The following is a 27,705-nucleotide window of genomic DNA, read 5'->3' as shown; positions in this document are numbered from 1 at the left end:
TAATATTTTAACATCAGTTCAACAGGCAAAACAATCATAAGAGAAGCTACCACAAAATGTGCAATGTTCAAACAAAAACAGAGATTCAAAATACACATTTAGCAACTTTTGATACTTAAACCATCTTCTAGATTTAAGGCAAAACCAAACGAAAGCAGTTTGTAAGTGAAAAAAAGCCCTCACCTGGTTTCTCGGTCATCATTTGCAGTCTTTGACAAGAATTAATGCCCTTTTAATGCTCCTACGTCGCTTCATATAACGGCAAGCGGCACTCAGTGACAGCCTACATTCCAAAATTTAAAATAGAAATTTCCAGCAACGCAGTTTACAGAGTGAAAAGAAAACAACAAAGCTATAGGAGAGCTATGTAAAAAAAAGACAAGGATATGGAAAATGGCAAATTGTTTCAATCTGTACTTTCCTCTCTCTCTGCTTGAAAAAAAGCCAATGAAATTCCAGTGGACCTTTTGGCGCAACTATCGCAGTCACTCTGTGTGATCAGATTCGTAAAATGAAATTTTCATCAAGCGATTAGAAAGGAACTTCCAATGGTACTTCGGCGTGACATACTGTGTTAGTGGTTTGAGCAGCTTAGCTACAGCTAAGCCAAGAGTAACTGGTCAGCAGTGCCAGCAGCCGTCTGCCACACTGCTCTATTTCCATTACAAAGACAGACAATAGAGGGGCTTCAGTCTGTCATCTATCCTGTAACTCAAAGAGCAAAAGGACACAATAGCCTTTGGCTTTTGTTATTGTTGCCTTCCTTGCTATATATTTAACTATTTAGGCAACAATTACATTTTTGTTAATTATTTTATACAATTTTCCAATCTATGCATTTTATTAAATTTACATAAGTAAAATAAGAAACTAAGTTTTGTTTATACATTTCTTCAGACACTGGACAAAAGGTTCCAGGGCCAATTACTTGAACTGTTCAGTGTTCTTTTTTCAATGCAAGCATGTTCCAATTTACTTTGCAACTTGAACTCCAGTCATACCTCAGAAGCATGTAATACTCACATTATAAATTACTATAATTATATCAACTTTAAATTACTTAATACACTTACAATACAAGGTACCAGTTTAAAAATAATGATTATTTGCCACTGTTCTGTTTTCTTAATTAAAATATTTACATTGAAATGTGTTTTTCAGATTCATTTTTCATAGATTATTTCCACTTCTTTCCTTCTTACCGAAAACAGAGACTTGAATGTTTAAGCCAATGCAGGGGTCTGTTCACGTTTTAAGCTTATAAAGAGTTAACAGAAAACAAGTTGCACGTGTTTGGTTTAGAAAACAGAATGTGCTTCACTAGGGCCAAACAAATTGCTTGTATTCTTGGAAAGTTGTTAAATCCTTTTTTCACACACTCCATCTCACTCCATTAACTGCTGGAAAACAAAGACATTTCAGATTGTGCTTAGACATGATCTGAAACACAGTTAAGATTCCAAAACAATATAAATTGGATTCAACATGTCATACATTATGGCAATACTTCAAATTGTGATGCTTTGGATTATGCCTACAACTGAAAATGTAATGACAGCACAGAACCATCACAGAGCCATCTAACCCAGTATTAAGCACCACCCAGCTCATGTTAATGCTAGATCTATGCTTCATAAGAATTTTAAGCTTTTTCTATATGTGTTCTCTGTGTACTTTGGCAGGTAAACGGGAAAACTAGAAAATTTATTTAAAAATGGTGTGTGCTATTAAGTACCACCTACCAACTTACTTAGCAAAAATAGTATTCTCGAAAACCTAATTTGGTATGCTTTGAACTCACAACCCGATTTTATTGTGTGCCTGTGTTTGGTTTTCTGTTTAGTGCTTTGAGATGTACTGTGCTTCATTAAAGAATATTCTTCTCTCTTAAGTAATTTCAAGTTATTATAATGTTGAAAATCAAATCCTTCACTCACAGGCTGCCTTCCAGAAAATGTTTTACAACTGAGAAAAATGCATCATTGCGGTTCTTTCAGCAATGCAAAACTTGTAACTATCTCCTGTTACAGTACTAGCAAAACAAACCCGAACCACATCAATGTTTCATCGCAGGAACATCAGAACCAACTTTTAAAAATGGCTCATCTGTTTTTTTTTCACATTTCTTTTAGAGAGGAGAAAGCCAAGTACTGTTTGACCGATCTATGCTTTTTGTTAGGTTTTCAATAGGATTTATTAGTGTCCCAACATTTTAACCTCCTTTAAGAATGACCATACAAGGAATGAATGACCCTATTTTTAAATGTTTTCAGATTTTATTCCAAATAATAATAAGGTGTCTACAATGATGTATAGCTTCCAACAACACAATTAGGCACTGTGACCCACTAAAGAATACAATCTAACAGTCACTGAAGCGTACTGACTGGCTTTCAGCAAATCAACCTCAGGGCGTCCTGATGGCCCTCTGTGCCAATTCCTGCATCAGTAAGAATGCAGCACGAGACGATGCTCACATAGGTAACTCATGGCTTTTAAAAAGTAACATGCGGTTTACGTGGATTGGATAAAATATACAAACATTTCCAAGACAGCAAAGAGATAAAAGCAGGAGCAACAAACGTCGATTTAATAACCGTAGAAGAGCAGCAAATATGTTACATTGGCCTTATAATAATAATAATAATAATAATAATAATAATAATAATAATAATAATTGCTTACACTTATATAGCGCTTTTTCTGGACACTCCACTCAAAGCGCTTTACAGGTAATGGGGACTCCCCTCAACCACCAATGTGCAGCATCCACCTGGATGATGCGACGGCAGCCATAGTGCGCCAGAACGCTCACCACACATCAGCTATCAGTGGGGAGGAGAGCAGAGTAAAGAAGCCAATTCACAGAGGGGGATTGTTAGGAGGCCATGATTGATAACAGCCGATGGGGAAATTTGGCCAGGACACCGGGCTATTTCAAATGTTTCAAATCAAAATCATTTTTAGACACTATTAATTTAAAGACAATGGAATGACTCCTGATACAGTTCCTCAAAATTAATAAGTAAAAGTAAGGATGTTAGGAAAACCAGCTGTAAATTGTCATTTCAGCCAGCCTGAGGGTGTGTACCGTGCGTGCAACTGCAGTGGGCTCAGGCTCAACCATGGCTCACTGATGGAGCACATGATGGAGTCCATCCCCACACCCACCTTCCCCTAGAAGTTAATAGAATGGCTCCTTCCCCCTACACAACATGAAACATACACAAGAGGCCCAAGCACAGCAACTTATTCCAAGGTCTATTTACAAATATGGCTTTACTCAGTATAGAGAGTGACTGTATATTAATCATTACATGAACTACTAAGTGAATTCAAATCTCATCAAGTATTCTTCAGTAGACATTTAATAATCTCAGTAAAGTAATATCTTTATAGGAAAACTATAATATTTAGATTCAAACAATAAAGGTGGTAGACTATTAATCCATGTAAACCTTGTAAGACTTGTTGCTGCACTGACAGAATTTTGAAGATCAGAATTTACTCTGTTTATACTGTGTTGTGATTTGCAATTATTAAATATACATGTCAACTAAACTACCAAGTCTTCTAAATGGCCTAAGTTCCTCTCAGCACCATACTGTATGCGTCTTTTGGGTCGTAGATCAAAAATGCCAACACATAACTGGTTTTCTAAATGAATTTTACTTGCACAAATCAAATCCAAGCCTTTCTTTGAAGCAGACTTTGTTTTGTTTTTGTATTCAGAATGTGCTAGGTTGAAATGCTGCCAAACCCATCCTAATTAGGGCAGCCACTGAGCCAAAAACTGTGACAGACTTCAGCTGACAATGATCCTGGAGGGCAAGCGCACTGCAAACAGCACTGTCAGGTCCATCTCATAAATATCAGCCTTTCATTTGTAAATCATAACTCTGCCAGACACAAACCCCTAAGTAGAAGTCACAGTGACATCTGTAAGGTATAAGTCACACAGGTTCATTGAGGTTTAACAAGCAGCCAGGTAATTACCATGTCATAAAATCCAAGAAGAAAATGTGCTGCATTCCATATGAACTATACTGTGAGTTGCACATTTATAAAATAATAAACCACAAACCAACTAAAATTGTAAACATAGATAAAAAACTGTTGTTGACAAATTCACCTTACCTGATTTCAAATAATGTATTTAGGATATCACAATGCATTTATAGTGATAGTCTAAATGAAGAAAGGGATCTTCAAAACTGAGTACAGATACTGTAAATTATTAGCTATTCATGCCAAAGAGCTGGATTCTGTGGCAAATGTTTATAAATGGCAATGCACAGATACTTAAAATACAACATAAAACACCAAATCAGCCTCAAACATAAAAATACCAAAGTGGAATATTTATGTATTTAGATTTCAATTTACATGCATAAATGCACATTTATGAGCATGCAACCTATTGATCAAATCATTAAATGAAAGATGAAAAAAAGAAATGCAGAAATCAATCTGATGCTCTGCTCCATGTTGGGACGGAGGAACTGGGTAAACATATACCAGAGCCAGTTCAGCCTCTTCAGACATCTGTTGGTCTGCTGCACTACGGAAAATGCTTCAGGACCATAGTCATCATTTTAAAAGATCTACGAGGGGACCTGATTCAAGCATTCAAAATCAAACCTTTGGACTTCATAACAGTACATTACAAACCAGAGTGCAAACACGGAAACTTTGGTGAATTTGATTTAAATCTGAGAAAAGGAGGCTCTTTCTAGAAAGGATTGTGGGAGCATGGAACAAAATGCCAAACCAAATTGTTGAGGTTCATGCTTTTTTCAAAAATGTCTGGATGACATCCATGGATCAATTAGCTACCAAAAAACCAAACAACATGAACCTGAGGGGCTGAAAGGCTTAATCATTCATAACTATTCTTATGTTTAAGACTGGAGTAGGACTAAGAATCCATTGCATTGAACCTCTTACAGTATGTACTATATGTGACTTGTTCAAATGTTGCAAACAATAAGCTGGAGCCAAAAGATGTCCTCTTCATTTAAGGGAAGATTTTTTCCCCAATTTAAAAACTTCTTATATTAATAACTGGGCAACTATGCAAAAACATACCAGACCAGTACATTGGGGGAGAGAGAGTCTATTAATTTAAAATACGAAATCTGATCAAAATTGTGATCCTGTGTCAGTGAAGATGGTGCACTGACCTACATATTAATAAATCCTTTAAGAGTTGTCTTCGTATGAACTGATGCAACAACAGAATTGAAACGTTAGTGCTTGACAGTAGCAATGATGTGATGTGATGTGCTGAGGTGAGGTGTACCGTGATCTTCGCAATAGACGCAACAAAAAGACGCAATAGACGCAACAAAATCAGAATGTTCCAAAATTTTATCTTGCTCTGCAAAACAAATATTACAGTATCACTTAAATGGTTTATTGAAGAGTTTGAGATGTTTTGTGCAGCAACGGCTTCCTTTTTGGCACTCTGGCATAATGGTCAGGTTAGACCCATGTCAGCCATTGAGCTCTGTAATTTCTACAAAGTTGGTGCTAGCCTCACAGTGTCCTCCCAAACCAATTTCCTGGACAAAATTAGAAAAGACTTTAAGGACCTGAATACATCTGCAAGGCACTGTATACGCCGTAATTCTATCTACTCTTCTTCAAAACAGTTTGACCAATTAACTCCAAACCTGGTAGATATCATTATTATTTCCCTTTCGTTTGCTTGTGATTTACTCACCCTATTAGGGATGGGGGACTTGTGTGGAATATACAACTGTTTTCAGTTTTCTAATTATAACTGTATTCATTTAAAAATCTTAACAAACCAGCTTTCTGAGATGTTGATTTCCCCAGCCTCAGCAGAATTGCTTTTGTTCAGTGTAAATACAATCAATCCAAAGAGGAATGAAAGTCATTAATCTTCACAGAATCTGCACTCATAAGCTGTGCTGATAACACAATTCGTTACCACACTCCTCTCCCCTTGCCTCAGTCACACCTGTTCTAGTTAACACACATAGACAATATTTATATTATATAGCACCTTTTATGATGCATCATTTCAGTAAAACAATTTGGTATATACAAACTCATAGAGTAAATTAAAATCTAGAGTATAAAAATGAGTTTTAAGTCAGGTTTAGAAAGTGATGACTTGTAGGCGAGAACTGATATTAGCCGGGAGATTTTTCCAATGTTTTGGAACAGTATTACAGAAAGCATAGTCTCCCAAAGTTGAGACTTGGATCTAGGAGAGGAATTCTTTCAGCAGGCATCAAAAAAGCACATATAATTTGCAATTCATAGAATTGATGGACAATTAATGGTTCACTGATAGTCAGAAGCCAGACAGTTCAGACCCTTAAAGGTAAGCAGTATTATTCTGAATTTTATCCTGAACTCCACAGGGAGTCAGTGAAAGGAAGCTCAAAGAGGTACATGCTCATGCAAGAAGATACATGTTTATGCAATTACTTCTATTTTAGGTCTGATCAAGCACGTTCTGAACACGTTCTAGCTTGCAAATATGGCTGGAAAGCATGACTAAGACTAAGGTATGCATTAGCTTTTCTGTACCAGATTAGGGGAGAGGTGAACGGATAGAACGTTCTACTTTAAACTGATAGAAGCAGTACTATGATGATGAAAAAAGTTCACATTATTGTGAACATGAGCTTCAGATGCAAGTCTTAGATCAAATGGCATTGATATTCTTGACCTGAATCCTGGACTGATTCAAGGACCAATAAAAGTCCATCTAAAGATGACACATAGCAAAAAAACAATCAGCATAAAATGTGTTTTCAGAGCCGACATATAAAAGATTTACATTATTTACATTATTTTCATTGTTTACATTAAAAATAAAGGAAAAGCAGAAGCTTACCACCTCACACACTTAGAAATGAAAACCGAGATAAAAAATGATATTCCCTTTCATTTTTACAGTTTTAGAAAACTACAAAAAATTAATGGACCAACTTAAAAAAGCTTTTCGTAAGAGTAGTACTTTAATCACCTTGTCATAATCAAGAACTTTAAATTCAGAATAGACAAACATGTATAAACAAATTAGAACAAACCTCAGAGTTTTTAACAGATGGGATGACCTAAAGACAACATTTTCACATGACAAAACTTTACTATTAATACTCGGAGACAGTGACTTGCTCATTAGGGACAAACCTGATTCTGAAAATGTTTTCATTTACTCCATACAAACTGTAGAACTGTAAGGGAATTTTAAAGAGTTTTCCATTAAATTGCATAATTTATCTAAACCTCACTCATACCATATTTTCAATGATTTTATAGTAGTATACTATATACTACTATATATAGTATATAGTAGTATTTGACTAGTAGTATATTTGTTTGAAAATCTCAATCGAGCCTCTTAAAATCCAGTTCAATGATGATCCACTTCAAATGTAGTAATAAGATGTGTTTAATTTTTAATGCAACTGGCTTAATGGGAACCTTCTTCCATCAGGTGTAGGAATTTCCAGAGGATCACTTATTTTGGGGTAAATCTGGTTTTCTTTAAATTACTTGAGAGAAACCTCACCAGTTATCTACAAGTTTTCAAGAGCACGTATTACAACAGCTAAGAAGAAGCTCTGCACTGGCTCTTCCTGTACTCTTCCCTAGTGTCAATGGTCCCTTTCATTTGTGGATGTTTTGTGGACCTTGCCATGGCCTGTATACATGGGGTTGGATACCACACTGTTCACCCCTTTACACAATAGAAATCATGAATTAAAAAGGCTAGAGATGAAGCTTTTTCTTTTTCTTTTTCTCTAAATCTTATGGCATTTCCTCTTTCTCTTAACCTCATTCTCTTATACTGGAATTTGCTGTTCACTCAGCTAAATTAAACTTTTCTCTATCTTGGTTCTATTTGATAATGATTAGTATGAGGAGTGGTTGTTTTTCACTAGACTACGCTCCTTGCAGATGTGTGATGCTCTGTTAAAATCTGGATTATTAATAAAGGAATCTTAAAAGAATCACAGCAGACAAAGAGTTCAGGTTTCACAAAAGGACCTATTTCCTTTATTTCTAACAGTGATTTAAAGGAAAATCTTCAGTAATTTCTAAAAGTTCAAGTTGTTTTCTGCTGTAATGTGGTAGTTTCAGAGGAAAGTGCTGAAAACACTGTATATTCATAGATGCAATGTGCACACAGCCTCATTTATATCCAGCATACCTCAACCACTACCAAAATAGCTGCGGCCTTAGACAATTTCTGTCCCTGTGTCCAGCAATCTTTGGTCAATGGTGTCAATGCTTCCCACAGATATCTTAACCACCTTTTTGGCACTGAGGGGAATTTTCCAGGTTTTGGCGAACATCATTATGTTCACCATACTTTCTTTTTGTCCACTAAAGCCTTGACACCAAACAGCAGAGGTCCATATTCAAGAGGTTGACCCGTTTCAAAATGTCAATAAATCTTTGACAGAAAAAAAGGCATCCACTCAAAATTCTTATCATGTTTGCTATAACCTGTCATCTTAATAATGTATCCATGAAACATTGCTCATTGTAATATATTACAACCACACATCCATTTGCTAAACAGCTTTATCTAATACAGGGTCACAAGGGATGTCGGAACCTGGGCACACACTCTCACCAGGGTCAATTTTGTATTACAGAAAAAACTAAAAAAAATTACCACTACGTCTTGGACTATGGGAGGAAATACAAGTTCTAAATCCACATTTTTGAGATAAGTTACCATTCTCCAACAGAACTGATCAACTATTTTTTGAATGTGTAACGTCAGTGGTTGTACATTTCCAGCAAATGAAGAAAGTAAAAACGGTTTGTGGGAGTTAAAGAATCCATTTTTAAAGTGAAAGCAGGTTGTGTTAGCTACTTTCTGTCTTCCTCTCAGGTAGTTGCTATAGTCTTTATTTGTTTTAGATATTATTTGGATACTACAAAAAATTTAGATTTTGTTTGCAAAATCCAAAGTAAATTTCTGTTTAGAGTATTAACTTATAAAGTTTTTCTTTCATTATTTTTGTTTACATTCTGTTATTACGAGCATTATTAAAACTACAGTATATGCCACTGTTACCATGAATGGCTGCAGATGCACATACAGTAGTTTGATTTATGGGTTAAAATCATTTTGCTGAACCACAGAAATGCAAGCTCAATGAATTACATTTCTGCTGACTCATGAGGAATATTTTCTTATCTAGTTGGATTCTAGCAGCAATTATGCAGCAACCAAAATGTTTCTATAGTCTACAAAAACTCTCCATAAAACAATAACAGTTGGTTGTTAACAGCTGATTGTAATATAATATTATTTGTTCAAAATTCTAGAAAAGGCAGCAATAAACTAGGAAACAAAGTCAACATGAGCTTTATTTCACCACAGCAAAAATAATTTGTTATATAAATTTAAAAAAGTCTTAAAATACTGCAATACTTTATTTATTTACTTATTCATGTATTTAATACTGTAAAAACATTACTTGTCCCCTACTAATATGCTTCTTATCGAGTGTATTTAAAAGTTACTGTAGTTCAGGTGTGTAGCTGTGTCAGCATGCTTAGGCTGCAAAGAACAAGTAATAGTTTATTCCATGCTAAAAAAATCAATATTTAGCATGGAATAAACCTATTACTTGTTCCTTTATAAGTTATTGTTACTTGTTATTTAAAATTCTTAATGACAATGATGAATTGGAAGTTGTGTTGTTTATCTGTCAAACCATTATTTATATCTTCCCCCATTACATAAGTGACTTCCATAGAAGAAAGAGGGTATTTTAAACAGGTTAAGGTGATTCTGAAGTAAAATAATATTAGAAATATTCAGACAAATTTGCAAAGGATTACAAAAATATGCTTGACTGAAAGAGTACATTACACACAACCCATTTGTTTCCATAGGAAAGGAAGGAGTGAGAAATTATCATCAAACAAATTAAAGGTGAATTTAGTACAGACAATTGGATTACCAATCCTCGTCTTTCAAAAAGTACCAATAGCTGTTTAATGGCCAAATATTCAGGGCCTCAATTTAATGTTTCATCTTTAAAATGTCATATTTAACAGCAAAGTGTCTTCGGCCCCCATACTGGGTTTGTTTGTTCTCTCTGGTCAAGAGAGAGCAGCACCACCTACTGGTCCGTTGGTGCCACCTACAAAAGCAACTTGGTTATCGTTCAGTACTGATAAGACTTATCCTTGCTTAACTTCTATGGTCAGTCAACAAGGCAGTAACACTACTGCCCTGTATAAGGAAACGGTCATAAATATTTAACTGCAGCTTGGACTACTGTTCTCATTTGAATTCTGTTTGCATCCAATGGTGGAAGAATGCCAAGGCATAATAAAAAACCCACATGATTAAAGCAAATAGAAAAGCAGGTGTAAAACTAATTTTAATATGCTTCATAACTATAAAATACTGTACTAGGCAGTGCTCATTCTTTGTGAATTCCTCTGTTGTTGCCAGGAGACCCATGAATCATCAGAACAAAGAGAAAAATGCAGGGTCATTGTCACTCCCTGTCTTACTGTACACATCTAAACAAACTGTTCAATGCATCAGTTGCAGACGTGCACTGCATATGGTGAAGCATTTATAGGGAGATTAGCAGAGTCATGGCCCCGATATGTCACACTTTCATACTAAACTAACTTATTATATTTTTTTTCAATGTGTGGCTATCATTCTATTCCAAGGCTTTTGTCAGGGTTAAGCTTGTTGCTTGTCTAGATGTTTCAGCAAATTAATGATGAAAATCCCAGCATTAATCAATACCCATCAAAATTTGGGAAAGGCAGATCAAATTGTAAGATAACAGCAGAGAAAATGATACCTTCACGATTACAGCCAACATTCCAGAATTAAGCTTCTGTGGGATTTTTTTAAAAGGAATACAAGACCATTCAACAGGTCAGGCAGACTAAACACACCAGTGAAAAGGTATTATAAAACTGATTTTACAGGCCATGGTGAACAAGTCGTGATAATCCTCAAGCACAAAAAATATGCATTAACCACATTATTAAAACACTTTAGATATTGTCACCGATTCTACAGTATATTGACTATAGAATTAAAACACCGTTCGTCCTATCTAAGTAGACATATCTTATAAATATCCTAAAATACTGTATATCATACTTCTACTGTAACAAACAAATGAATGAGTTAATTAGTAGTACAATATTTTGTTTTAATATGCATTCTCAATATTTCAAGAATTTAAAATATATTGGAGAATTTCATATACAATAGATAAATGTATTTATTCTCTTGAACTGTAAAATAATTTAGCATGAAACTCCAGGTGCACATACCGCATTTTTTAACAAAAACTGAAGAATTGTATGGCTTCCATGCTGCATGTAGATATAAAGCGTCTATTAATACAAAGAGAAATGCATTTTAAATCTTTTAAATCTGTTCATATCCCAGCAATCGGTATTTTCTAAACCCCTTGTTTTCATTCTTACAGAGGGGATGGTTTTAAATTACTTATGAGGAATATATGAGTACATCTCTGTGCAGAATCTCTACATTTGCTCCAGGTTGTGTGTCCTGCACCTACAGTATGATCAGCTTTCTTTAGCTCATACCGTAAATCTTCAAATTGAGACTAATAATCTATTGAGAACACTGATCTGGATACTCTGATCCTTTTGGACATTGAGACTGATGTATGCTTTGTATTTTTATTCTGTTGTAAAATCAATTTGAAATGGGTTTTGGCTAAAATATCCTAGTAAACTTTCCATCAATTTGTTATTAGCAACAGGACACCACAAAATGTTTAAAAAAAATTATTCAAAAAATGATATTCTTTTATCAACAAGAGGTTCATCTTACCACGCTAGACATACTTCTGATGAGATGTAAAAAAATCTTTTAAAAACTCAAAGTTAAAAATCTGAAATGGTTCTCTAACTTTCCTCATAAACAAGGAATACTATACGTTTTGCTTCTGTATTCATCCTCTGACAGTGAAGCACCTGTAAACATTTTCCAGCTTTGTGAAACTACCGGATGACTTAACATTACAAGTTTACAGCCTTAAATATACATGAACATTGTGTATTTCAACTAATAAAATATTATATAGCAATTGACATTGAGTACACCTTCACATTTGGATCACATTTTAATCCACAGTTGTGGAAAAAAGCAACTTTTAGCTAGTGCACAATAATAACTAAACTGAAAAACTTAACAGTAGACTACCTTAATGTCATTTGTCAATGAAGAATGTTGATATCAAATGACATTAATGTATAATTTCTTGTAAAAAACAAGAAAGTACCAAAAGATAAAGACATTAATTATTTTCTATAATTCCCACTTTTACAATTGTGCTGCATGTCATGTTTTCTGCTTGTTCCATTTGTACAGTATTGCTACAGCATATCCACATGCTGACGTGGCTCTTGCACTCTTTTAAACAACGTTTGCATCCAACTCTTTCCCATCAACAATGCAAATCCACCAGTCAGCCAATTTAGCTAAGATACACGACACTGTTTACATACTCGTTCTGTCACGTGAACATCAATACATTCTGGCTAAACTTGTCAGCTGTCATCTTTTAGCCAAGAGCCAAATGTTAGCAAACGCTCCACTCCCTCATAGCAAACAGTAAAGGAAATACAAACATACACTTCACAGATCTTGCCACCCCACCTAGAAAGGCACTATGGTCGAGGCAGCAAAGTCAACATCCTCCACCTCTGCACAGCCCAGGAGTACAGTAAGAGGGCACAGTATTCATGTGCACTCATGGGATTAACAGAGATTCACTTATATTTTCGTATAGCCACACAAATATTACAGGATACAAAACATGGCAAAAGCAGATATGATACATCCCTGAAGCAGACATGTCAAGCCAACTTATTAAGATGCTTTAAAACACAGCAAACACTTTGGGTTTTTCTTAATACTGTTTGGAAGGGTAAATGAAATCACAAATAAAAATTTTCAGAGGTAATACTTTTACAGTACAACACCCGCAAACAACCATTTATTTTCTATCTCAGTGATAAAAGGACAATGATCAAAAGGAAATCCCTGAAGTCTTGATTGAATCGATTGGTGTCTTGCAATAATTTTAGGTGATGAAGGTTCAAATGGTTGACAGATGTATGACAATTGCTCAATCTCTTGTAATTTGTAGGGCTTGGTCTACTTTATGGTGCTGTCTGTTTGCTCACTTACAGACTAAGTAATGATAATTCAACAATGACATTATATCAGGGTCAAATAGAAAGTAATGCTGCCAATGTATTTAAAATAATTCTCACAGGACAACAATTAAACCTTTGGTGCTATAAGATTTAACTTTCCTATTTCCTGTTGCAGTGCTCTGAAATAGTCCCCTTGAGCACCATAACAAATAAATTTTGAACTAGAAAAAAGTGGGACATTACTTTCTGTGTTAATCTTGTAGAAAGGGGACAATTCTAACAGATCTAAAAGTCTTCATGAAAGATTATATTTTACTTCTGGTTTTCATGCAAATCACTGAAGGCTATATAGCAGCTTCATAGCTTGTATAAGAGAGTTATACAACTCACAATTGCACAATATTATATTATGGTTATTATATTAAAACTGATGTGATAATGTCTAACATTACAGTCAAACTGAGCAATAACTTGGGAATTATAGTGACGTCAGTTTACTTCTACTATGAGAGTATGGAGTACATGTGACAGCATTCAAACTACGCAACTACAGCTTGCACACACAGTTGTAGCCATCTAATTAATCAAAAACATTCAATTGCATTCCAAACTTACATATTCAATTACCACCTGAATTTTGACCGTGAAACCTTTCTTGTTGGCTGTACATGTTCATCCAGTCGTGCAATAGTCTCTTGGTATCAGAAAATGTTAATGCATTACCCAGGGATCTATTTTAACAATAAAGATCGTGGAAGCTCCCAAATGGCTCATCTGGTAAAGATACAAAACTCCATGTCAAGGTCACATTAGCCATCAGTGACAGACTGCACAAGAGGCTCAGTACAGCTGGCACAAGGTCGTGAGTAAGTTTGGGTTAAGCCCATGTAACTTTTTGAGTGATATGTCAATGAGGGACACATGTTTTCCACCCACAGTGAAGATCCTGTACGTCACTGTGGAGCTACCAGCATTAAAGTCCACAGAGTGGACAGTCTGGGGAAGCCTCATTCTCCCCGTGTGAGCAGAGCATTTGTCGAGAAATAAAGATGGCTGGGAATTCCAAAAAAGAGTGAGCAATAAGAACATAGCTATTTAAAAAATGAAAATTGGGACATAGTACTCCACGAACTTCATTGCAAGAACACTTTGAAAATGAATTATTTATAGGTGCCTTATTTTTCTCAACAGATGAAATGGAGCACGTCATTTACTGTTTACCAAGCTACTGTACAGAAAACATCCTAACAGAATATTTCTCTTTTACCTGTGGAATTGTATGGTTCCAGACAAACACTGTATCAAGGAGGGATGGGTGAAAGAGGAGCCTGACTAGGATGTATGGGCCATCAGAACTGTACCTAGAAAACCTGTCCAGTGTTTGGAATGAGATGTTCCAAGAGGAGTAATATAAATAGAAGTTAAACTCTCTACCACACCAAAACACCAAAAATATGGGCACACTTCCTCTCTATTTCCCTGCCACTGGGATGTGTGAATACACTAGCAGGTTCGACCAATATAGTTGCATGTACCTTCGGCCTCAAGATTTATTATTTTGCCTGTGGCCTACTGCCAGGACAAGCTGCAAGTTAGTCTGGCTGTGATATATGAACAGCTTCATTAAATACTCAATAACAAGATCGACTGCCCACCCTGTTTGGCAGCAACTCAACCCAACAAAGGGAAACCTCGAAAACAATCAAGTCCACCAAATAATTTACTTTCATTCGATCCTCAATTTGCTTTTATTCTTTCCACATACTGAAAGAGCTCACTAAAGTCTTTCAAAATATATAAGCCCCTCAGGGACAAACCCATCTGCCCTTGACTCCACATTCACCTCAATGACATTTCACTATGCACATGCTTTCACACAGAATGCTACCTCATTCCACCTGATCCTGTATATACTGTAGCTGTGCACTTGTCCATGGATTGCATCCCTGTTAAATACTATACAGGCAAAGCCCTCCATATACTATAATTTCTATTCCAGCATCATTCCTTTTAGCTACACCACTGAAAGGACAGCACTGTGACATGATTACAGGTTCTATCTGTATTTCAAAATAAATGGAATTAAAATACTTATACCAAAGTACCGTCTTGCAGTAAAAACCGAAGTTATAGAACTAATTAAAAACAAACTTTGAAATGAATTTGTTTAAAAAAAGCCCAAGGCTTGGATGCTTTTTATTTATTTGATCCAGCAGATGGACTCTCTCACACCATTGGAGTGCTACGTTTATATCATGAACGTCAGGATGCCTGTGAAAGCTGCAGAAATACCATGGTAAACCCTCTAAACTGTTTGAAGGTAGAAAAGGCCTAAATCTACAAAAATGTTCAGACACCATTAAAAACTGTTCACACCATGTCATGGAATTCATAATTGTCTATTTTGCTGAGGCAGAACAGAAATATATATTTAAGAATCAAGCCACTTGTTATTTAAAATAATCCTTCTTTAAAGGCCTGCTAGATATTGGGTCCGGAATCTTTGTTTAAGCTATGCAGATGCAGAAATGTGAAAGAAGCTGTCCTGGTCCTGGTCGATGAACTGATGAGTGTAATAAATTAATCCATGACACTTACGTTTGTATTTGTTTCCAACATAACTACTATACAATTTATAGTGTAGCAATGACTGCAAATAGGGATGCAAATGGAGATAATCACTTGTAATTATGACAATAGACGATTGCCAAACCACACTTAAATTATTCCCTCTGGACAGTGATAAATAAGGACTGAGGTCATGGTTACAAGAATTACTCCTTATTCAGTTTAAACTGTAAGAGATTATTTCTGAAAGGTAGCTCCTTAGGTATAAATAACGTTTTGACAGGAAATCCCCTCTCCCAAAATAAACTGTGCTCATTTTTATTATTACATATTAATACATGAATATATAATTATTTTTTATTCCTTGCTGGTAACATATAAACAGATGTAGTTAAGTGTATATTATAAACTTTTGGGCACTTAAAGACTACAATGGAAAACAAACATGAAAGGCTCTTTTGAAACCACAGGCCTAGAGGCAGGTTTAAAAACAGCAGCAGAGACTTGAATAATCTAATGTGTCAAAGAATAACAGAGAAGGAGAAACTGTCCTTGTATCCAAACTGTGGCTGACATATGCTTGGTCTTATAAATATCACGTATAAGCAGGGAATTAGAAAACATCACAGACCCTGTCAAAACAGGCCGTGTCAAATACAATCCCTGAGATTACAAGGTAAAAAAAAACTTTAAATCACTAATGTCATTTGACTACATGTTCCTTTTAAAAATATAATGAATTTGATGTTCCAATGAATCAAAACAGTATTGCTTGCAGTTGCATAAGACTGCTCACTGTGTATTACGTGTTGGAGGAACCGCACTGGCAGAAAACTCTCTGCTCAAAGCCTCTTTTATTAGACCCTTAAGCCATTAAACAGACAGTGCTTGTCACCAGAGGCTACCAGCATTAAGGTGAATAGAGCCCTTCAAAGCCATCAGGGTGAATGGCGCCTTCAACAAAGTACAGTGTATCAAGGATTCTCTTCTGCTTTTTGCTGAAGTTACACAACTAGAAGCTGAGAAGCAACAAGGCCTACAAAATTGTTATTTATAATCATCTTATATAAGTAAAAATATGGGGCTCTGACTTCCATTCAGTACAGAAAGCTATACACGCCATTCCCCTCATCCAGACAGCAGTTAAACTTTCAAGTCCTTCACGTGAAATGTAATCTGAAAAATATGAAGGTACTGTACAAGATCATGGGGAAAATGTACATAAATACAAGCTTAAAAAACTGCAAATAGTTAACCAATCTGTACAGTACACACCATTTAATCATCCCAACATCAACCAGCTTACAAACTTTTGATTGGACATGAACAGTTGTTAATAATTAAAGGACAGTAGAGCATATATCACATATTAGAGCAAAGGATATTAGAGTGATCTTACAGATCATTTAGATGCCTCATCAGAAATTAAAACTGCAGCAATACCAGACAATATGATTGGGTTTTACCCTTCATTTTACAAACTATGCATCATAGTAGTACACATACCTCTATTATATGTTCTCTTGCTAAAGAAATATTCTAAAATTATTCCCCAATGGTCTATTTTATAAGTAAACATAAATTACTAAATACATAGAATTGTGCTAAGTCTAATGTTTGCAAGATGTGGTTCATGAAAATCTATGATGAATGTCTGAATATTTCAGTGAATTGTGATAGAATTACATTTGGGAGTATTTGAGAACCTGGCATTTGTACAGCTGATGCCTTAATGAAGATATTAATGGGTCTAGAATTTCTTCCACTGTACTAGAATTTCAGGGGTTCCACAGCAACCACACTAACAGTTTAGGCTGAAATTAATAGAAATCAAAGAACTGAATGATTTAAATTGTTATTCAGCATTTTTCCAAGAGCATGTCAGATTTTGGAGAAGAAAGTGTTATTTTAAACATACAATTCAGTAATATGGCATTATTGCTGAGCTATATAAAATACACAAATTTACTGTCAATGTTCAACAACTGCCACAATATGCCATTTTTTGCCATACAATTAATTTCATAGAAATTTCCATATTATTGGCACAGAAAAAGAGAGATCAGAAATACTACATAGTGAAACTGCAACCAGAAAAACACCACATCACACATGGATTTACATTTACCACTGCTAAAATGCCTTTCATGCTGTCTGACAATGGTTTATCTGTTCATATTTGGGATACTGAGGCGGAAAGTGGAATCCCACTGTCCGATGCTCCCAATGGCCCTTTGAAATGACAGAGAAAACAAAAATAGGCTGCCTGCTTACCTTTCTGCTTCCTGAAATTGCCATTCTTTTGCTGCTCATCCTCTTCGTTAATTGTAAACAGACTCGGGAGGTTTGGCCTCACACCTGGCTTCTTAAACCTCTCCTGTCGGACTGTACTCACCGAGCCAGGCATACTGCTGATGTATATGTATTTTTCTTAAAAAAACGCTGATCCTTCAGCTCCAGCGAAGCTAGCTAGCACTGTAGCAGCCTGTTCATTTGTGCATTTTAAACAAAACCCCTTTGGGTAAAGCACGAGAGCAGCTGACTTGAGCTGACATCCAGTCGATGAGCATGCAAAGCAAAAAAAAAAAATCGGGCCTTGCAGTTCTCTCCCAGCCCAGAGGAGAATCCCTAATCCAGCATCGCCGTGGCAAGAGGGATGCTGCTGGTGTGCTCCTGCTGCAGCAGATGCTGCTTCCTCCTCAAGGTCTGGCCTGTGCAATCAGATCCTTGTGCACCAGCTTCTCCTTCCTGCCAGAAGAATCCTTGCTTTTTTTCTTTTCGTGCCGCCTGTACTTCACAATTCATTCCAGCAAACAGGGAACTGAAATATTCAGCATGGCACAAAAGGCAGGAAAATATGATACGCCGTTGTAAACGGTTGCCCGGACGACAGCGACATGTCACTTAATGAAAGGGTAGAAGCTGGAAACGTCTCAGTCAGGTGGGTGGAACAGTCCGCAGGAATGCTTCAAGATGTACAAATAGGGTACCATAGATGCAGCTTCTACAGTGCAGAACAATACAGCTGCCTTGATAATATCACATGGCTGCAAGCTCTGCTCCTCTTTCAACAGCTGTGAAATGTGTCCATTCCCATATACTGATGTAAAGTTGATGGAAGTACCCAGCAGACTGAGAATCTAAGTTACAAGCTGCACTTTCAGAGCACACACCACTCAATGGGAGAGTGGCTGAACAAACACTTCTAGGTGTTCTGCAAATGAAATGGTTTGAAGGCGTAACACACCCATAGTTACCAATTTAAATAGTTTCCATCAATAAAGATATGGTAACTGCCTGCCTCCTCCCCACTCCCAGCATTCTCCTTGTCTTCTGCCACCTTTCCATCTTTGCTTATCATATTATGCAAAGAGGAAACCTATTTACATGATTGAAATTCAGGACCTAAAATATCACTTTAGGGAAGATTTTTATTTTCTTTTAACTCATTTCACCTCCCCATGTTAATTAAGTTTACATTCTCAATAGCCTTGAAAAAAATTAATTTCAGAAAACTAGGAGCTAGATATTCTAGGGAATATTAACTTCATAACAGCAAGAATATTAAAGAGATATTAAAATACACAACTTGACAAAAAACTGTTCTGTCTTATTGCTTTAATGTTTCCTCATTATTACCATTACCGTTTCTTAACCCAGCTTCTAAAAGCCAATGTTTACAAACTGAAAGAGATACTTGAATTAAGAAAACTCCCAGAGCTTATCACTGAGAGAAGGATCTAATGACAACTTATAGTATTCCCGAAGTTCGTAAGATCAAATCATACTATTAATGACTGAATTTCAATTATCTTTAATGAGTGAATTCTTACAAAGCAAGCAGAAGGCAGCTTGTATAAGACTATAGCTAAACCAGCTCAAAAATGATCATATCTTTATATACTTGTCTTAATTTTCCCAAGACAACTGAAAGGTTTTTTTTAAATTACATTAACAGTTAACCTCTTTGAAGATTTTACTTTAAATAAACAGACAATAAAATCAAAAGCTGGCAGGATCAGGAAAAGCAATGCTGGGTCTTAAGGGATTCATTGTACTTTGAAAATTAAAATGTAATGGCAAAAGAACTGCGTAATACAAAAGGATAGAGCTTATTCAGAAAAGTTTAAGCACATTCAGCTGGACACATTCGTAAAAGCATGATTTAAAGACAGAAAAATAGAACACAAAGAGGGGTCAGCCTAGATGAATCTCAGTTTCACAGTCAATGCTCCTTCCAAATGTGCCTAGTCTGCTGCTTGTTTATAGGATAGGCTACTTCAGCTCTTTTAATTGCTATAGCAGCTTGTGATCCGTTTTTAATCAAAATCAGATCAGTGCTGTAAGCTTTCTTCTCCTGGGATCCTACTGAACTGGAATAAAAACGATACTTTTTGCTACATCTGACATTTTTATTCAAAACATAGAAATACCTTATAATCTTCTTTCAGTAACCAAAGAATTACCAAAAGTCTTTTATGCAATGTCTTCTGGAATAAATACTTCCAAAAAATACAAAGCTGACAAAATGGACATCACTCTTCAATAGTAGAATGCTATATACAATACTACATGCAGTACAGTTTACTCTAAGTGAGGCTTTAGCACAGAGTACATTTTCAACACTATACAAAAGGCACAGCAAGTCATTTAAATGAAAAGTGAGGGAATTATTTTCAAAATGTTTTTAACAGGTTTTAAAGTTTTGGGGTCAATGGTCTAAAAACTTGATGACTAAAGAAGACCCATGTTTTCTATAGATATTTTCTTTAAAAAAACATGGTAAAAGCTTCAGGAACTATTCAACAGCATCAAGATGTAATACACTATAGCACACTGCAAAAGCTGTGGGTTACATCTGCATAAGCTGCTATTAACACTAGATTTAAACCTGGTTTGGGTAACCAAATGTAAAAATAAACAAGGATTTTTTTTACTTAGCTTTAAATAAATGTATAAATCTGACTACATCTTAGCAATGAATTCTTTAAGCATGAAGAAAGGGCTGGGAAAAACTAAAAGAAAATAGCTTAGCAATGGAAATACGGTCGGCAAATTTTGAAGAAAATAATTTGTTTCAAGGTTCACCATAAAAAACAAATTAATATTGGAGGTTCATAAATTGAGTTAATAACTGAAATCCTTAAATAAGGTTTTAATTCTCTATGACGGAGTGGTACATCTCTGATCCAGGTCAGATGTGTTTGCTGGTTTGCATTCCAACTTAGGTCCTAATAACTAAATCAGTTCACTTAACTGGACCAAACTTTCCTAGCTGTTCAAGTGTTGCTGCTTTAAAGAGACACATTGGCTCTCTAGTACCAGAGATTGCAGCCTGTAACCTTACTAATCCAGTGTAATTTACTTAAATTTATCAAGCGAGCAAAATGTAATTTTAATTCTTAATGATTCAGGCCTTTGCGCTACAAAAAGCTTTCAAAGCTTTGTCCACTAACCAAGAACTCAGGGTAGTTCTACACTTTTGAAAGGTCAGTAGGTAGCCACTAAGTACAAACAAATGTACACCAAAATGATTTAATAAATTCAGTGGGACATAAAGTATCCATGAAATGCCCCTGTGGTCAGACAAATACAGACTGACTGTAGTCAGTCTCATTGTTTCACCCGCCTGTTTTAAATAAGACCCACCTACCCATCTCACATAATGGAAATGATTAGTCATTTCATGACCTCCCATCCTCTGTACATCTATGAAAGACTGGAGGAGGTGGTTTATTTACTTCATTGTTGGACAGAAATTTAACTGGCTGCCCCATAATCTGGTAAAGCTGAAGGGTTTTTTTCTTTGATATAAAAGGTTTACAAAACAAAGGCCTCTTATATTCATTGTTCCTGAATGGCTGCAATGTGAATGGTTAAAAAAACCAAGCAACCCATGTCTGTAACAGGTGTAGCAACACTACATATAACAACTAGCACCAATTAACAAATGCATCTACTTCAATGCAAATTATGGAATATAATTACTTTTTATTCTTAAGGGGCACATGAGCTGTGCTGAGTATGTGTATTACCCATAAGGGTCTTTAAAGACAAAAAATGGACATCAATAAGGTTCTGAATTACTTTGGATACATTATTAAAAAAGTAAAAAATATTTTCTTTTGTTGCAACCTTTTTCACACAATCTATAGAAGCTAACAATTCAGTTCTACAGAAGCAGACATTTAGGAAGGATACTTCCTTTTAAAGACAATATGGAAAGCAAATGGACTCAGGAGACTTAATTAAGTCATGTCTTAGATTATTCAACTCAGCAATGTCACACTGGAAATTAACTGCTGAAATCTGCATACATTTTACATTCTTTGTAAAAGGGAAGGTATTGTAAAGCAGAAACACATTCAGTATATAATACATAATTTAAAGGCAACGGTGAAAAAGCAAAACCCTTTAAACAAATCAAACTTGATTAAGAACTAAGAATTACACATTTCTGTTCTGAAATGTTATGATGAGAAACAGATACTGTGTATGATGCATTGTATCATAGAATAGGAACACATTGCTTGCAAATGAAAACTGGCCATATGGCCAATCTTATCTATTTGTATAACGTCTTTGTATAAAAAGAGGCTTTGGTTTTTGATGCAGCAAGTGACAATATAAAAGGTTAAGACTCCTGGAACATCAGCTTGTCTTATTTCAGGAAGACTAGACTCCCCTGAAAAGTGTACTGGTTCATCACTGGGTACCACTCTAGCACCTGGTGGAGTGCATTTATACAGTTGAACAGACAGAGAATTATGGCTAGACCCTACCCTCACGATTAACTAGTAACACACTGGAGACTTGAACTCGTCTGTCTCCGTTCTGGTGCAGAGCTCTATCCACTACTTACTGTTGCTCACTCATTGCAACATAGTGTTGCAAATGTGAAGATAACATTAACAGCTGTTAACAATAAAGGGCGCTAGCAAAAATAATAAAAAGCTTTTAATTACTCAAGTTTATCTCCAAGTGGCAGCTGGAGAATTATTCACTGCATTAGCAATCAGAAGATGGTAGGGGCATACAACAGAAATGTGCAAATGTAACATTTCTACTATGGGAAAACAAAGCTTTGTTTAATGCTTCAGTCACCTCGCAAGCTAACCAAGCATCTCTAATAAGCCAGCAGGCAAACACTGCCAGACAGGGACAAGACGCATCCTTATTTATGTGACAAAAGGGACCTTGGATGATATGTAAAACTGAGGTTCTGACTTCCTGTGATCATTACAAATTCCAGGACAGTTCTTGAAAAGAACAGGAGTGTAAGCTCCAGTGTTCTATTTATAAGTTCCCTCTGGCCTTTACAAGTCATTGGCCTCCTAATAATCCCCATCTTTGAAATGGCATCATCACTCTGTTCTCCTCCCTATTAATAGCTGTTGCATGGTGAGTACTGGCACAATGTGGCTGCCATCACATCATGCAGGTTGGTGCTACACATTGGTGGAGGTCAAGAGGAGTTCCCATTACCTGTAAAGTGCTTTGTGTCTAGAAAAGCACTATGTAAGTGTGAGTATTATTATATGTGATGCCTGTATTGTACTGTATCTGTATTTGAATAAGCTCTTCACCAATGGAGGCGTCCTGTTTTTCATGTTGGTAAAACTAAGATTTTTCAGTTTAAAAACTGAAGACTTAACTGAAGGCAAAGCAAACGGAAATACAATGCAAAACCTATACTCGATATACCAAAGTACCACATTCAGGTCTAATGAAATTTAATGTTTTAAGCTAAGATCTCAGAACAATCACAGAACATGTGAACTCAAATTAAATGCAAACTGGTTATAGTGCAGTACTGGTTAAAACATGGTCAGGCCAAAGCTCACATTTCCATTATTAACGAAATTTGTCTCAAACACTTAGAATAAACAGTACAAAGTACACCAGTGCAGAAACTTAAAACGTGTGGTGGAGAAAATGAAAAAAGGTGGCACTCCAGCAGCATTTTCAAAGGATACACACCAGTGAGTGAGGTAAAGGTAAAATTAGGTGGCCGTGACACTTTAAGATGTATTAAGTGGGGTGATGGGTTTCTATATGTGCAGGGGACGAATCTGAGATAAAGACATAACAGAATTATTAGAAAACAGTTCCTGATTAATACTTCTTGGATGTATTTCCTGCATTTTCAGATATCAATATCTATTACAATAATACCAATAATATTGGTATATCAATATATCACTGGATAATTTAAGCTATAACATCACAATCATGAATAGTGCTATAAATAGGTTTGCTCCCTTTTGGACATTTATATTTTTAGCACACAATACACAGTGTAGTAAAAACCACCAAGCTTTAATTTTAAATGCTTTATGTTAAACTGCTTAATTTACCCTTTCTTCGTACTGTCAGATGAAAAGTTTGCACCACATATTCCAAACAACATGCTTCTAAACAACGGCACAGAATATATATGTACAGTAGAACGCTCAGAGAAGCGGGATGGAGCGAAATTATGCACACAAAGATGTAAGATGGAAATGTTTAGGTCATTTCAGGGAAGACAAAAGTTTGTAGTCCATAAACCAGAAAAACAAAACCAGCTACAAAATTAAACATCATTCCTGAAATCATAAATAACTATCCTATCATAAAGTTCTACAGTCTGGTGTTTTGGAAAAACAATTAAAAAATGTAAGAGAGACAGAGGGGATTGTGCAATTATTTCAGAAGTCCCAGCAGCAAGCAAATAGAGCTTTCTGTGATGTCTATTTACAGTGTGTTGGAACGGGATACAAAGAGAATTAATAGAAGACAAATCCTCTTAAATCTGATTTAAATCTTCTAATAACTCGAAGTGCACAACACTGATGCAATACACTAATGCAAGATGGAAGTATCTAAATCTTCTAACAAGTTGTGGCGTTGTCTAGAGAAATGGGGAAAAAAAGACCTTATCTTGCAGTGTGGTCTTTTTTGCTATGGTGCAGTTACAGTCTGTGATCTATAAAAGAACTACAACTTTGGCACATACACACAAAAAGAAACATTCTCCTGAAGGGACTTCTGCTAGTATTTGTTAATGATATTCAGGTCCAAGGGGGCAGTATTTTAAAGAAGATGATCTTCTGCCTCACACAATTATGCTATAGAAAAATGGAAATATGGGCATCAAGCGTTTTCATGGCCTGGCCTTTCTGGTTCTCTTTCAAACTGTTTGCCAGAGCGAGGCTGCAGTATTACAGGTCTCATAATCTTATTCACACAACCACACTTAGTGTTTTGCAGCTTTTCATAAGGCAAAGGTCAACACCACAAAGAATGAACCTTAGTCTCTTTTTTTAATGCCAGGTACAGTTCCTGAATAAACAAGTCTTTCAAGCCTTGGGAACACTTACTGTACCTACAAGATTCTCTGCTAGACAAGATTCTCTACACGTGTGCAAGCCAAAGTTTAATTTAAACATTTTTGCTTTGAGAGGTATTTGAAAAGTCTTCATCTTTTTTGGAATAGGCATATTAATGTTTGCGAATAAAAAATAAACATTTCCCTAGATATTCAAAAATAACCTTTTAAGAGTCCTCCAACTAAACACCGAATCATAAGGCTGCAAACACTTAAACTGTATTCTGTCTAATAAAAGACATTCTAATTAATAAACAAATAATACATTTATTTTTTGGAATTAAAGAGAAAAAGATATGGTTTCTTCAAAGACAAACACAAAAACAGAACCATATCCTTAGACGAACACCTTCAAAACCCATGTCTGAAAACAATTCCTCACATACAAAATGGTATGAAAACAGGCAAGAAACAAAGTTCAGAAAGTTTAGTGTGGAATATGTTTTCTCCACAGTATAATGTAGTAAATTTAATACTTTTGTAACCGTTGTAAAAACGTTTATATAAAAAAGAGAGCAAATATCTATCATCTAAACGGTTGTTAAATTAGTGCATGAAAATGAATTGGAAAATATCAGAAAGAATCTGCCCTATTACGAGGCTTGGAGATGAGTGCTGTTGATTAATAACCTAAGACATTTACATTATTTGAGTGGTTAATAGCATGCATAACACACCTATGATATATCAGCACAGACGGAAAAATTGAATTGTCAGTAAAGTTAAATACAGTACATATACCACCATTTGAACTAACGAGTATTTAAATAAACACACGCACCGAAACTACACTCCTTGTGCTTCGTATAGCAAACACATTTGAGGAAAAAAGAGTCGGTTTAAGTGTCCCGACTGTCAAGACCTTAATAGTTTGACACTTATTTTTCTAAACGATTAAAAAAAAGGAGTAACTGGGACAAAGACGGCAGGAAGATTGCTTTACAAAATTTAAAAACAATCCCGAAAGAAACTTTAAAGAGAAAAAGGAATGTAGAAGTTTAAAGCAATTTCTTTCCTTTCATCTATCTCTTGGAAGAAAATAGTATTTTAAAGAAGGAAACCCCATACATGAAAACCTTCGGATAATTTCAGACTGCACCTGATTACACTGCATTAGCTTTTATTCCAACAATCATTATTGCCTGTGCAGAAACGACATCAGCTGAACTTCAGTTAATCACGTCCAAGCGCACAGATAAAACATTTAAACTTTATTTCACAAATAAAAAAAGTGTTTTCCCATTTTTAATTAAAAATAACTATACGCTTTCTTCATTCGATTTCCAGAAGTAACCATTGTTTTTTTCTTTTCAATCCGCTGATGCAGTGCTCACAATATAATCTAAATCTTGTGATTTGGTTATATTACTTCTAGTTACTCTGAAACCCCATTTTGCCGGTTGGCTCCGCTCCCGCGTCTTGAACATTCCGCGCGGTCCCCAAATACTCTTTATCATGACTTCATAATTTTGCTGTGCATTTTCCAAAATATTAGTGAGGATTCAACTACTTCCTAAATTAAAACACTCACCTTGAAACCTGACCAAAGATGCGCCTACTCTCTCCGGCTCCGCCATTTCTCCTGACGTCAAACCAGGCAGTTGTGGAACAAGCAGAAGTGCAGAGTGGAAGACTACACCTAGCGGACAGGTAAGGGATAGCTTGTTTAGACAGCGCTCCTGACACCTGGATGGAGGTGGCAAACGTGGAATGTACTGTAAAAAGAACGCTGTAGGGTGACCCTATGCAATGAAATCCACTGGAATCTAGCGAAGGATACTTGAACCAAACCAAATTCAAGTTTAAACATCTTTTCACACTGGTGTGTTGTGGGAAATATTAGAACTACCACCCTTTTTTCTTTAGATACCTGGAAAACAAGTGCCTGTTCTACAAATATGCAACTGTAATTTAAAAATCATAAATTTATAATGACCCATAATTACTCGTTGTTTTGGTACAACAACACATCTACTGGGGGGGCGGGGATGGGGGATGATCAATCAGCTTGATATGATCCTAAAACGTCCATATCGAGAATATACAGTAAAGGGCTCATTTTTAAAAATGGGAAAGCGCTGAATGTATGTTTGAATGAAACAAAACTGATTCGCTGCTGACGGTATTGATGTTTTCTCTAATTCATGCAGGTCAATTCTTAATGAAGGCAAAACAATTATATAAATATAAATTGCCTTAAAATATACAAGTTTCTATTTCTTATTGATTTCATTAAATGATCAGGCTCTTTATATAAGTATGCATGTGTCAGAGCCAGAACCGTTTATGTAAATACCAGTGACATTTCTGAAAACAATTTCTTTATCTCAGTGGTTATAAGATTCTGGCGCGAACTGTAGTGTCCGTTGTCCACTAGATGGAGATATTTGCTAACAGATGTTCACAGGTTTTTGCCAAAGTGCATTTTCTTCACTTCTTCCAGTTTGCAGAAGGTAAAAAAAATCATATTTCGTTTTCCGTAGCTATTTTCTTTTTTTGTACTTTTTAACTATTATAATTTTAAAATGATTTTTTGTTCCTCTTGTTGAGAACAGCTTTGAAAATCATCCATTATTTATATGAAC

At 35.7% G+C, this 27,705-nt stretch overlaps 1 protein-coding gene across 16 annotated transcripts in view; it reads right to left on the bottom strand.

Annotated features, from left to right (window-relative positions):
• map7b (microtubule-associated protein 7b) overlaps positions 1-26,758 on the bottom strand; it is a 71,513-nt gene extending 44,755 nt beyond the window's left edge. For 4 of the 16 annotated variants that reach the window (XM_088625245.1, XM_088625244.1, XM_088625249.1 and 1 more), the window contains exon 1: positions 18,025-18,931. In XM_088625245.1, the coding sequence (XP_088481371.1) occupies positions 18,025-18,157 (133 nt within the window). In that variant the 5' untranslated portion in view covers positions 18,158-18,931. Of the gene's footprint in view, positions 1-183; positions 552-18,024; positions 18,934-26,651 lie in introns of those variants that run through there. The other 12 variants (XM_088625237.1, XM_088625239.1, XM_088625238.1 and 9 more) reach the window with 7 other exon arrangements.
• Between the last annotated feature and the right edge of the window lie 947 nt (positions 26,759-27,705).

Source organism: Lepisosteus platostomus, chromosome 3, assembly GCF_059453375.1.
Source record: "Lepisosteus platostomus isolate fLepPlt1 chromosome 3, fLepPlt1.hap1, whole genome shotgun sequence".
Lineage (NCBI taxonomy): Eukaryota > Metazoa > Chordata > Actinopteri > Semionotiformes > Lepisosteidae > Lepisosteus > Lepisosteus platostomus.
The sequence above is the reverse complement of the archived record's forward strand: the minus strand, read 5'-3'. Positions and strand labels throughout refer to the sequence as shown.